The 13,465-nt window shown below is 50.3% G+C and overlaps 1 protein-coding gene across 2 annotated transcripts in view; it reads right to left on the reverse strand.

The window, feature by feature from the left end:
• Positions 1-13,465, reverse strand: part of GRIK4 (glutamate ionotropic receptor kainate type subunit 4) — a 418,395-nt gene that overhangs the window by 36,971 nt on the left and 367,959 nt on the right. For both annotated transcript variants that reach the window (XM_045797991.2, XM_087868360.1), the window contains one exon: positions 6,095-6,208. In XM_045797991.2, coding sequence (XP_045653947.2) covers positions 6,095-6,208 — 114 coding nt within the window. The remainder of the gene's footprint in view (positions 1-6,094; positions 6,209-13,465) is intronic.

The raw sequence follows: 13,465 nt of genomic DNA on the forward strand, positions 1-13,465 counted from the left end.
GTATGTATGGTCTGGAAGCTCATCTAGCCCTGGCCAGGGATTCCGGTGCTTTCTCAGGTGGGTGCTAGGCTGTGTGTGGGATATGCAGGCATTGGTGGGGAGGGAGCAGTGAGTCCTGATGGGAGCTGTGCAGGTCTGGAGCAGAAAATGTACCTGGGCTGCCTGAAACATCTGCCTCCCAACTCCTCTTGTTCTCCAGACCACTGGGGTCAAGGCCAGAAAGAAAGTAAGAAATCTATTTAGGTCACTCATCCTGCTGCTTGGGCAAGGAGGCCTCCTGACAGAAGCCAGGCTCCTGGGGCTCCGTGCTGCTCAGTCAGGAGCCACGAAGGAAAGTGGTGCTCGCTGCGCACAGGACCACAGAGTACCTCCCTCAGCCCTCCCTCCTGCCTTTCTTCTTTCCATAATTATGAAGCCAATACAGCCTGGTTAGGGTGATCGCGTTTCCACACCAACAACCATATCATAAAAGCTTCCGGCCTGACAAGAGGGTACCTTCTCCTCAATGTATCTCCCACTAGGACCCACTTAGGGAGAAAGAGATAAACAAAAAAAGAGTTCAACGCAGCATACACATGCTGTGCTGGGGATGTGGGCAGAGCGCAGCTGCTCCGGGAAAGAAGCCATCGGCTCCATCCAGGGGGGTCGCATTGAAGAGCAAGTGTCATTTGAGCTGGGTATCGAAGGCCAGGGAGGAGCTGGTTCCATGGCCGAGAGGCAAGAAGACGGGCACGAACCCAGCTAGGAAGAGGCCGGTGTGACGGTGAAGCAGCGTGCTATGGCGTGAAGATGCCCGTAGCAGAAGCTGCAAGTGGAGCAGGAATGATGGGCTTTATTCTCCACGCCCAGAAGGATGGACTTGGTCCTGTAAGTGATGGGCAGCCAGTGAACGATCTTAAGTAGGAGGCTGATAGGATTCCATTCGTCGAAAAAAGTAACAGTAAACTAAAACACTACAACCCTCAGCCAGTCGCATACATTTATAAAATATAAAAGCGAACGCTTTATGGTGCATGGGCAGGCACTGTTGTGTGTTACTTATGCACTTACGTATCCTCATTAAATCCGCACAACCCATTGTCACAGATGAGAAAACTGAGACACAGAGGACATGCAGTCAGTACATGGCAGATCTGGCTCCAGAACTTTCTCTCTACTGCTTCTTAGTGAATGCTGGCAATGACTGTGACCCTCTGATGGGGATACAGTACTGGATGTGAAACACCCTGACCTCAAGTTGGAATACAGCCCACCAGAATGGCAGCAGTTCAGGTCAGAGATAAGGAGTGTCTGAACCAAGGGGGATTCAGTGGGGTGGAAAGCATGGTTGAGAACTCTTCAGGAGGTGAGCTGACTGACCGAACGTATGGGGTAAGAGAAGTGAAGGACAGCTCAGGTAACTGGGTGGAGATGCCATTATGTGAGGTGGGGCAGGGGAAGACGAGGAAGAATTCTACTGAATATGGTTTGTGACACTGTATTTGAGGTGCCTGGGAGACAGTCAGGTGATGTCTAGTAGTGTGTTAGAAATACGCTTCGGCCAGGGTCGGACTTAGAGGTATGGCAGTGGGTGACATCAGCCAGGCAGAGAGCTGTCAGAGAGAGAAGGGAAATGCACCAGGGACAGTCACAGGGCAGGCAGAGAGAGGGGATCAACAGAAATGCTGGAGGGCCAACCATCAGAGCAGTAGGAGGAAGAGCAGGAAGAAACAGTGACCCGGACCCCAGGAATGGAGATCGTTCTAGAAAGTGGGAGGGATCGACAGTAACAAAGGCCGAAGCCAGAATTATCAGCCAGCCTCTGAGTGGCAGGAAGTAGGTGGTCCAAAGAGTGAAACGTTCTTCTGATTTTGGTCCTAGAGATGTCTGGGCAGAAACAAAGATTATACCCCAACAGGGAGAAGAAGGAAAATACCATAGCATCGACTGCTGGTGATCCCACGGTCATGAAAAACTAACCCTAGGTAATCTTAGATGACTGGAAATTCACACATTATTTCTGTCTCTAGACTTCAGACACATATCTGCCACCCCTTACTATTTCGGAGCATTTTGCAATATTTTCGAACGAGGCATTTAAACTTTGGGTTAATTATTTTAACCTTTGCACACAGGTTTCATCATCACCAGATGCTCACCTTTTGGTAATAATCATTCATGACTCAGGTGACCTCAGATATAGAATTAAGATAGAGATTCTAGGTCATTATAGATTATAAATGAAATTAATCATCTTGAGAAACTATCAAATTGAGAAAAATCCACAAAATAATAAACACCCAGATTTCAACTCTCAACTTGAGAAATATTCACAATATAATCACTGTCGACTTGAGAAAAATTCACAAAATAATAAACACTATCAACTGCAGAAAAATTCACAAAATAATATACAGCCAGTATTTGACTTTAATTTTGTTAACGTAACGTTATTATACGAGAGACAGCTTCCCTACGTAATTTTAGATTGAGGCTTTCATGGTGAGCTCCACTGGGCTATCCTGGGGCATTAGCTGTCTCTGCCAACTCAGGGTTCAGATGTTTCAGATACAGCAAAGTTCATCTCAGACCTTTTCTCCCCAGGTCTCCCCCGGTTTCATTGATTCAGGATTGTTCTCTCCAGCTGACTTTTTGGTACTTTCTAAGCACACTGCCTCACACACAGAATGCACTCAATAAATATTTGTTGAATAAACGCATACACTGTCAGTTCTGCTTAGTGTAAGTTGTTCATGCCAGCACTCAATTTTTACTCAGCTTGGTCCTGTTATAAATCAGATCTGAGCAGCCATGTGGCTGGCATACCAGTGTCTCAGTGTGGAGGCTGGAAGAGTGGAGGAATCCTGACCAGACAGGGAAACCGTATCACTTAGGGTTCTCCTGAGAGACAGAACCAGTAGGATATATATGGGTGTCTCTGTGTGTGTGTGTGTGTGTGTGTGTGTGTGTGTATAAAGAGATTTACTTTAAGGAATTGGCTCACACCATTGTGGGAGTAGTTAAGCCCAAAATCTATAGATCTGGCTGGATCCTCAGACAGGATTTCTAAGTGATAGTCTTGAGGCATAATTCCTTCGGCTCTAGAAAACCTGTTTTTGTGCTGAAGGCCTTCAACTGATTGGATGAGGCCCACCAACGTTATCAAGGGTAACCTCCTTTACTTAAAGTCAACTGATCATAGCTGTTAATCACATCTACAGAACACTGTCACAGAATATCTAGGCTAGTGATTGACCAAACCTTTGGGCACCATAGCTTAGGCAGGCTGATACATAAAACTTTACATCCCAAGAACTAATACAGTCATAGGTTTGTGGTGGTAGGTTAACATTTGGCCAACAATCCAATTAAGGATGTCCAGAGGACTGGCGAATGGGGGTTTGGTTCTGGCTGGAGTTGATATTCCTGGCAGTGGTGCCCCAGGTGGCGAGGGCAGCCTAGCAGTGGATGTTCCCAGGCACTGAGTAGAAACACTAGGGATCAGGTGTCTTCACCCACATGGTTCCTCATGGTCCATCGGGTTGTGAGTGGGGCTCTAGGATCCTTGGCATTAATCAAGAAATCAAGGCCAGAGCCTAGTTGTACAACCCGGCCATTGCAATATGGTTTGGAGAAAGGTCCTATGTCCCCACTTCTTCAGGATGCTGCCTCGGGGCTCAGTTGCAGGGGAGGGATGAGGCGGGCTCAAGGCACGGTGCTAGCTGGAAGATCGCCTAGCGAGTACGGACAGGTGTAAGGATGACAAGAACACTTGTCCCGAGAGTTAGGACACCTGGCTTCCAGACCCAGCCCTGTGTCCGTTCCAAGGGTGACTTTAGCTTATTACTGTCAAGTTGGAATTTGAATACCTTCCCTCTTCTTAAAGAACAGTCCTAAGGACCACATGAGAAAAGGTGCACAAGAACGCTTTCCAGGACAAGTTACTCAAAGATCACACGAATGAGGGGGGCAGCCTGGTGGCCCAGAGAGAGCACATGCTCGAGGCACACCATTCCTGGGTGTGAACTCTGCTCTTTCACTTATACGAACAACACAAGCGTACTGGTGTCCTGGGGCTGCTGTAACAGAGGACCGCTAACTGGGTGGCTCAAAACAACAGAAATGTGTTGTCCCATAGTTTGGAGGTCAGGAGTTCAAGATCGAGGTGTCAGCAGGGCCATGCTCCCGCTGAAGGCTTTAAGGGAGGATCCTTCCTTGTCATTTCTAGCTTCTGGTGCTTTCTGGCAATCCTTGGTGTTTCTTGGCTTGTAGAGACATCATTCCAATCTGTCTCCAAATTCACATGGTTTTCTCCCCTGTGTCCACATTTCCCTCTTTTTTTTTTTTTTTTAAAGATTTTATTTATTTATTTGACAGAGAGAGAGACAGCCAGCGAGAGAGGGAGCACAAGCAGGGGGAGTGGGAGAGGAAGAAGCAGGCTCCTAGCGGAGGAGCCTGATGTGGGGCTCGATCCCAGAACGCTGGAAACATGCCCTGAGCCAAAGGCAGACGCTAACGACTGCGTCACCCAGGCGCCCCACACTTCCCTCTTTTTATGAAGACACCCCTTCTTGGATTAGGGCCCACCTGAATCCAGCATGACCTCATCGTAACTTGATTATATCTGCAAAGACCCTATTTCCAAATAAGGTCACATTCACAGGTCCTGGGGCTTAGGACTTCAACAAGTCTTTTGAGGGGACACAATTCAACCCATAACAATAGTCCACATCCTCACAGGTGCCCGAAAGAGCGCCGGGACATAGGAGGGGCTCGATGAACGGGAGTCCTCATCATTGCGGAAAAGAGGAGGAGGAATCGCTATTGCCCTTAATTCACAAGACAGACATATCAATGACAGTGCCTACAATGACCAAATCCTCACACTGCTTTCTGTCTTAGCCTGGGGAGCTTGGGATTTCGATGTTGCCTCTTCCTCTAGATGACGTGACCTCCTTTTCTAAGCCAAGCAGTGATCATGATGGATGCAGAGGTCCAGCACAGGACAGGGCTCCTCTGAGCTGCTCGAACGGGCTCAGTGACAAGGGGACCTGCCGTCTTACAGAAATGGGCTGCAGTTCCTGATGTCCTAGTGGCTCCCGCCTATGTGAGCCCAGGCTGGGATTGTGAATACAGACAATCCCCTTTCTCTAGGGCTGGGATTTGGGGCCTGGGAAGGGGTCAGAACGTAGAGGGTCCTTGTTCGGCAGGTGCGTGGGATGAGCGCTTGCTTCCCTCCCTGTTGGGCAGCCTTGTGGTGCCAGGTAACACCCTGGGATCTATGTTAGCGTGACGCTGGACACTGAGAATGCCTTGAGCGCTGGGGAAATCCATATAATAGTTGTGCACTTAGAGCCAGGTTCGATAAAAGGATGAGAAGAAGGCTCTTCTGGTTCGGGCAACTATGCGCTGGCAACGTAACTATGATCCACTCTGTGGACGAGGTTCAGCCAGCATGACTCTCCTGACACTCTCCCCACCGGCCAGTGACCTCCGTCAGGTCTGTCCTCACACCCACTGGTGTGCCGTCATGAACTCATTTAGACACTCGCTCTACTCACTCTAGGCAACCTGACCAGAGATGTCTTTCTCTTTCACTTTTTTTTTTTTTTTTGAAGGATGCAGAAAAGGGGACAGGCCAGATACAAGTGACATTATTTATTCACCAGTATGGGGAACCCAGAGACGAAGTGGTCTGCATTCCCTCCCCAGACACAATGCTTGGGGTGAACGGATATGTACCTGGGAATCAGCAAAGTCCTTGAACATGCTGGGGTCACTTATCTGGACTGGGGACCCTGTCCGTAGGAGGAAGCAGAGTGACCAACGGGGCCACTCAGCGACACCATATGACCCAGGGTTGAGCGATCGCTCTTGGCCAGCCCCTAGTCAGTGAGGCAGAAGCAATTTTTACTGGAAAGCCCACAAGTGTGACTTTTCCATTCTTCCTGTTTGCATGTCCGTGCAGCTGATGCGGGAAAAAATAGCCCAGCTCATTTGCATTTAAGTCTTGAAATCTAAATATTTCCGTGAGTCATTCATTATTACCATATAACTCAGTGTTTGCATGCAAATAACTTTAATGACATAAATGCTTATAAAATAAGTCTCTTACCATATGAACTCGGTAAAGAATGCTAATTCCCAGAGTCATGAATGGCTTGGAGAAATCAATCACCTTCTCCCGCTCGGCAGTAATGGTGAGGCCTGCCACGGCCAGGTCCGCTTTCTGGAAGGCACAGAGAGAGCCCGTCAGTGGGGTGGCCAGGTGAGATGTGGGGACAGGGACTTGTGGCCAGAAGTTGTCACTACTGGGGAGATGTCACTCTGGTCCGGCTTCTCTGCGTGGGGAGTTCTGATCCATCTCGGGCCGGAACATCATTCACGAAAGGACACGGGGGCTGAAGCTGGAACTCAGGCGCATTTGCGGGCAGACGCCTCTAAACACATCAGTAAGTATAAACAGCGAGGACCGTCCAGAGAGTCTCAAAACGCCCGAGGGGAGGGAAAACCGGCACACAGGCTCCTGGAGTCTCCACAGTAAGTAGTTTTTAAATTCAACTTTCTAATTTGCTCAGTGCACAGAACATGACGGAGCTGCGAGGTTGTACAGGAGCCTCGGTGGGGGGAGTTACAGTGAAAGAAAATGGATGCAACCACGAAAGTGAGACACGAGCTAACACCACCAAGGAACTGAGCAGGTGGCCCCACGGCACAGAGCTTGTCCTTGTCAGAGGCAGGCCTGGACCTCGGGCCTCCCGGAACCCTGGACACTTATGTTGCTGCCAAGGTTATAATTCAGGTGCCAAAGAAGTGAAATAAGGTTCACTGGCTCTCCATGCAAAAGTCCACCAGAATTTGTTCTGAAGACATTTCCTTCCTCGCTCTCGGCCTCCACATGATACCGCAGGTGCCCATATCTGATAAGTCTGAATTAAAGCCTTCTGGGAAGGAGATGCTATCAGCTTCCTCAATACTCCTCTTTGCCAGACAGTTCTTCCTCATCCCTAATTTGAACCCATCCCCTGGCAAAGCAAACTCACTTCCTATTGGTCTGCTCCCCTGTGCACAGTGCAAAGGGGAAAAGCCCAGAACTGGCGTGTCGTTCTGGTCCCTCACCAACTCCCTAACCTAGTCCAGTCACATCTCTAGACGTCCTTGACCTTGCCCTTAAATCAAGGATGTGAGGGGAAGACCGTGCTAGGACGCTGCCCAGCAATTCTCTAACAGGGGTTCTCAACATCTCGTCTCTGACCATCTGCACCAGAATCACCTGTAGGGCTGATTAAAATGCGAGTTCCTGAGTCTCATCCCAGACCCTGGATCAGACTGTGGGCAGGACCCGAGCATCTGTATTGGTAACAAGCTGCCCAGGGGATTCTGACCGCCTAGGGGATTGAAGACCTAGGCGTGTCTCTCAGACTGGCCTCCACTGGTTTCCATCTCAGCTCAACTCCTTCTTCTAATTCTGGTGGAGCAGCTGATGGAAGAGAGGAAGAGAGAAAGGAGGAAAAGTGGAGTCACAATCAGCAAACAGGCCGGGCAGCTCGGAATGAATGCACGCACGCGCACACACGCACACAATCCTTCCTAAATCACTGCTAAGAAAATAGAGAGACAGACACGCTGGCCCTCACTCTGCACACAAGGGAATTCGCAATTTGTGTACAAGAAGGATAAATCTATTGGCAAAGGTCAGTCTCTCCCACATTTCAACCTTGAGCCTCCGCTCCCGATTCATGTTCCGTCTACCAGAGCAGCGGCGTGGTCTGGCAGAGGTTAATGAACTCAGGGCCTTATAAAGGGAGGCCAGGCTCAAAGAAAAGAAACTAGGGTGCAGATGTAAGAGATTTTTAATAAAAAACGAAAAATGTGAATGCCTCATTGTGCTCTTTCTGGATTTCTCCAAGAGAGCGCTGATTACTGCTATCAAGTGAATCAACCCTTGAGATTAAAAAACTGAAGTTTGATTAGAAGACTGTTAATGCTTTCATTCGGGGGGCTCTTTGGAGGGCTGTTTGGGCCTTTCAGAGCCTCAGCCCTTCCGCGACGGTGGTACTGACTGCAGTTCCGCTCGCTCGAGAGCACAGGCATAGAGCAACAGAAATCAACCCGGCACAAAGACCCAGCAGGTGCAGTGCCCATCCCATGTGTGTGGGTTTCCAGCCAATCAGCAGCCAAGCCCTGCACAAACCTTGGGAGGAGTCAACTGGGTTGGATTGAAAGAATTGAAGAAAAGAGGGGGAAAACCAAAACGGATGAAATGGGCAAAGGTAAACACAGCTTCCAGTCCTTTCTCTGGCTATTTAAAAACCCATATCCCCCACCCCAGATTAACTGAACTCAACAACTCTACCCTCAAGGTTCTTTTCCTTACCCACATCTTTCCCCCCAAAAAGGGCAAACTTTGGATTGGAATTTGGAAATCTGTTCACAAGTTTATAAATTTGGCCAACAATGATGTTTTGGTAAAAGCCATTCCATCTGGAGAGCATGCTGGAAACGGACAGCGTCCCAGGAGGGCCATTTCCTGGGTGCATGCAGAATGAGCACAAACCCAGGGAGAGTGTGCCCCAGCTCGGACAGGGCATCTCTGTCTACGCACAGAGAGACACTTCCCAAACTGGGCCAAACAGAACTGCCTCACACAGACACTGCTGACTCATTGCCACCAGCCAGTCCCTCTTCCCTTTGTCCCCCGTCAAGAGTAAGCTGGGGGCAGGGAGGCAGGGAAGGAGGGGCGGGGTGGAAAAAAGCAGTGGCAAGCTGAAAGACACCATGGAGGTTTCATGGAGGTTTTTGTTTTTGTTTTTTTCCAATTTAATCAACTCAGTATCGAATAGTAATTATCTACCTTGGCTTCAGTGTACCCCGAAGTATCAGTAACAATCTCTCAGGATCGGGTTATTCCAAAGGACATGCATGCATTTTATTTCACCTTAGTTAAAAAGACATTAAGCTATAAAGCAGTCTTAGATGGGGAGATAATATGCCATGAAACCAAACTAACAAGCAAAGGGGGCTGGGGGTGTAGAATGTTAGCAACTGTAGGTGTAGGGGAAGGAGGGAGGGGTGGGCAGGCTGCCAGTCTGTCCCAGCCCTTCTGCATCTCTGGCCACTTGGGGCAGGAGGGCCGCGCTCTCCGGTGGAAAGAGCAGCAGACAGGACATGAGAAGACCGGCCTCTTGTTGCAGCGGGGCTGCAAACTCACTGTGACCGTGGGTAAGTTATCCCATTTTCTGGGCTGAAGTTTCATCCCCTGTAAAATGAAAAGGGTGTGACCAAATGCCGTCTAAACTCTCCTCTCCAGCTCCCAAACCCCATGCTTTCATTTCACTTGGCTCGAACAGGTAGAGCTTACTTTCGCTGGCCCCTACTTTGCTCAGGAAGATGATGGTGGTCAGCAGAATCGAATGCTCTGGAGCAAGTGAGGAGAACGAGCTCTGAGGAAGAAAGGCTTAGACTAGTCAGCAAAGAACAGCAGCTGACAGGGACCCCAGGTGGGGACATTTTATTTGAGGGAAAGAAATCCAGAAAAGTTAGGAAGGGACACCACCATCTGGACAGCTGGTCTGGGAGTGTAACTCCGCGGGCTGGGAAAGCAGAAAGGTTGGGAACCCCTAGAGCCAGAGGAAGGAAAGGAGGACTAGTAAAAGAGAAGTAACTGGCAGAAAGTTCTGTATGCATCCTGGTGTTCCAGGTCTTGGGGGGTGTGTGTGTGCACGTGCATGTGCATGTGTGTGCACGCGCGTGAGCGCACAGGGGCATATAAATACATTCCCTCCGAGAGAAAGACCTCTCTCCTCCCCATTTTCGATTGAAAGTGTTCTTTGAAGAGCTTCATGTTCTGCCTCTGAGAGATCCCCCTCTTTCATCTCCTGGATGTTTGCAGAATTTACAAGGGGAGGGCAGGCTGGAGTCAGCCTGGAGGTGACTTCCAAACAGACTATCCTTTGCCTCATGGAGTTTAATAGGGGTCATGCAACTGCCACCATTGCTATCAAAGCCTGGAGGCTCAGCGTGGCTGCCGCACTTCTCCTGGGAGCTGGGGCCTCGCTGGGAAGAAGGCAGCAAATTCACAGCAGGGCTCCAGTCTGCATCTGCCCGAGCCTGCTGTTCCCACCCAGCACCTCCCCGAGAACCCCACTACCACTGGGAGGGAGTATGATGGCAGCACGGGCTCCCCGACCATCTGAAGGGAACAAAGCTCTCCTCTGTGTCTTCCTCCTCTTTTAGAGAGTTGCTGCCCCCTTTTGGGCAAAATGCTCTCCCATCCCTCAGCAGGGCCCCAGAAGCATGGGCAGACCTCCAGTGGCCTCAGCCCAGCCTCCCTCCTGCCTGGCACCCAACCTCCCCCCTGCCTGGCAGCGCCTTCCTCTTCTCCCTTCCACAGAGCCAAGCTAAAGACAGGATGGGACAGGGCAGAAGAACGCATGCCCAGAGCAACTCAGCCTCTCTGGGACTCATTTTACTGGGCTAAATGGTGTGGGCAATGCCTGCCCATCGTCCTCCTGGGACAGTCAAGAGAGATGATGGATGTGAAAGAGGCTTCTAACCCGAACAGCCTGCAGAGCTCTGCCCGGGCTGGGAGGAGCTGCGGAGACAGCAGAATGGGGGGCTGAAGCTCAGCCCCCAGGGTGGGACGGGCCTGTCTGGTCTCTGTTAGTCTGCACGTACGTGCTGTGTGACTTTAGGCAAGCCCCTTAACCTCCCTGAGCCTCAGTTTGCTCATGAATAAAGTGGGGATAATAATAGGACCTACCTCCTAGAATTGCTGAGGAACTGAAGGAGACGATGCTTGTACACGCCGAGCATGGGGCCCGGTTCAAAGTAAGTACCCACTGCATGTTTGCCGTGAGGAGGCTGATCTCAACAAGGGCTCTGCAGACAGTATCCTAACACGTGCTGAGTAGTAGCACTGGGGAGGACAGCCAGGCCTGTTCTAGCTCCAGGTAAGGCAGAGGCCCCTGGACACTTGGCCCCTGGTGCTCTTTCCCAGGTGACCCAGGGACAGGCACAGAGCTGTGTTAACACTGGTGTGACTGCCTGTCTCCGAAGATTCACATAAGGGCCCTCTTAGGCCTCATCCTGTCCCATCGCTTAGAAAACTCAAGGAAAAAGCTGACACCAGCTTGGAGACCAAACCCAGTCATTTCCCACAGTCTCTTCCTTGTTATGTGATTCTCCTCTGGGGACAGGAGATTAAATGATCTCCCCAGCTTCCTTTGACTTCTCAGATCCACTGTGCTATCTGTGATCAGCTTCCAGATCTTTTCTCTCTGTTTTTTTTTACAGCTCCCCCACCCCCCCACCCCCCACATCCCCAGCCTCCTGCCCCCTGGGGAAGCTGGCTGTTCCCTGGGCCAGCAGCTTCCTGCCCCTGTGCAAGTCCCATCTGCACACACTTTATTTCGCCTGCTGCTCAGGCCCCATAGTGCCTCGCATTCTTTGCTGTCATTTATTTAACTCTGTAATTGTGTTACTTAACTCTGGAAAGCTCTGGGAGGCTACAGATGGAATGAGAAAATGCTACACAGAATAAGGTTGTACTGAGCATTCCTGGAAACCTTCATTCCAAGGTAATTGTCTCTGGAGATGCCCCGTATATTGAGAAGGCTTACGGAATTCCAAGCAAGGCCAGCCTCAGGCTGCGAGAACGGGAGCTGGCAGGATGCGTAAACACCCGGATAGGAAGGAGCTCCGAGTCCACCGAGCCTGGCTTGCCAGGGAGGGATGATGCATGTTAGGCTCTGGCTGAGGATGATGTGGGGCCACTGAGCTCATCGAGCCCCTGGTAAGTGCTGTGTCCTGGGTTCCCCGCACTTGAGTGTGGGCTCTCAGGGTAGGCAGGGACAGTGTGCAGAACTCAGTGCCCACTCCTCCTCAGCGATGCTCGGCATTCCCTCACCCCTCTTTACTGACTCTCCACCCTGCCCCAGGCAGTGGGCAAGGCGCTGAGATACAGGCCTGGCCCCTGACAGCAGAGGGCTTACAGTCCGGTGAGGAGGTGGACAGTCAGCAGACTGTCAGAGAAAATGTTTGTAAAATTACGGCTGTAAGAGGTTTTATAAAGGAGTCATAGAAGGCACCATGAGAAGGTAGAACAGAGGGTTGACAGAGTCTGGGAGGTCCATGGGGGCTTTCCCAAGATGAGATGCAGTTGCTTGAACAGGAGTTACCTGTGAAAAGACCTGGGGTGAGCACTGCTAGTGGAAGGGACAGCACGTGCCAAGGCCCTGAGGCAGGAGGAAGCTTGGTACAGTCCAGGGGCTGGAAGAAAGCCAGAGTGGCTGGAGGACATAGGGCTGGGGAGCATGCTATAAGATGAGGCTGGAGAGGCAGGCGGAAGAGGCAACACACTGACCAGCAAACGGATGGCCCTAAGTATTTTAAGCATAGATGGCCTACAAGATGAGATTTGTAACACTAATGCGGCTAATGCCTATAGCCCTTCCTGTGTCCAGGACTGGACTGAGTACTTAATGCCTGTTATCTCACTTAGCATTCACAAGACCCCTGTGAGGTAAGTTACTATCATTACCCATTTTACAGAGCAGGAATGTGAGGCTCAGAGAGGTTAAGGAACTTGCCCAAGGTTGCACAGCAAGTAAGCGGCAGAACCAGATTCAAATCTGGACAGTTTGGTTTCAGAGACTGTATCCTGCAACCAATTCAATTGGCTCTATTGAAGAAAAAAAGATTAAAGAGAGGCAAGAGAGGACCATCCTCATTTTTCTAAATAAATTAACATTTACACCATGACAACTACACCTGTCCCCCTTCTTAAACAATTCTCCATGATCCTCACTCCCCTTGTCAGCCCTCCTGAACTCCTGTGACTTCAGCCTCACTTCCCAGCATCCCCTGGGGCCCCCTGCAGCTGACTCCAGACACCCCCTGTGCTTCCCTACAGCAATGGCTCCGATGACGCTGCGTCCTCCACCTAGAATGTCCAACCTGCAACACCACTGAGTCTTCAAGGTCCATTCACAGTTTACCTCCTCTGCAAAAACGTCTACCACCTTCCCAGGAATGAGCCCTTCCTCTGCTCGATCACCAAAGGTGATAAGACACTGCTTAAACCCCTCCAGGGGCATAAGCCATGTATCGCCTTGGATTAGAACAGGGGCCCAGGGCTCCTACTCTAGCTCTACTTACTCGCTGGGTGTCAGCTCTGCACTTACCTTCTCTGTGCCTTAGTTTCTTCTTCCATAAAGGGGGCGTGACAACAGTGCCCACCTTCACGGAGTCTCTATGGGACTCAAATGAGCAAGCCACGCAAAGCCACGCAAAGCCACACGAAGCCGAGGCCCAGCACAGAATAACTCTCAGTGAATGTTACCCTTCCTGTTACGACTGTTGTTGTGCACATTCAGGGGCCTAGCTTTATAAGAAGCAGGGACAAGGCTTTTAAAATACTTAGAGTATGTAGCATTTCAACATTGCCACCAGCCCTTACAAGGAAGCTGAGGCCCAGAGAGGTTAG

Source organism: Ursus americanus, chromosome 16, assembly GCF_024610735.1.
Source record: "Ursus americanus isolate L20-20 chromosome 16, mUrsAme1.1.p, whole genome shotgun sequence".
Lineage (NCBI taxonomy): Eukaryota > Metazoa > Chordata > Mammalia > Carnivora > Ursidae > Ursus > Ursus americanus.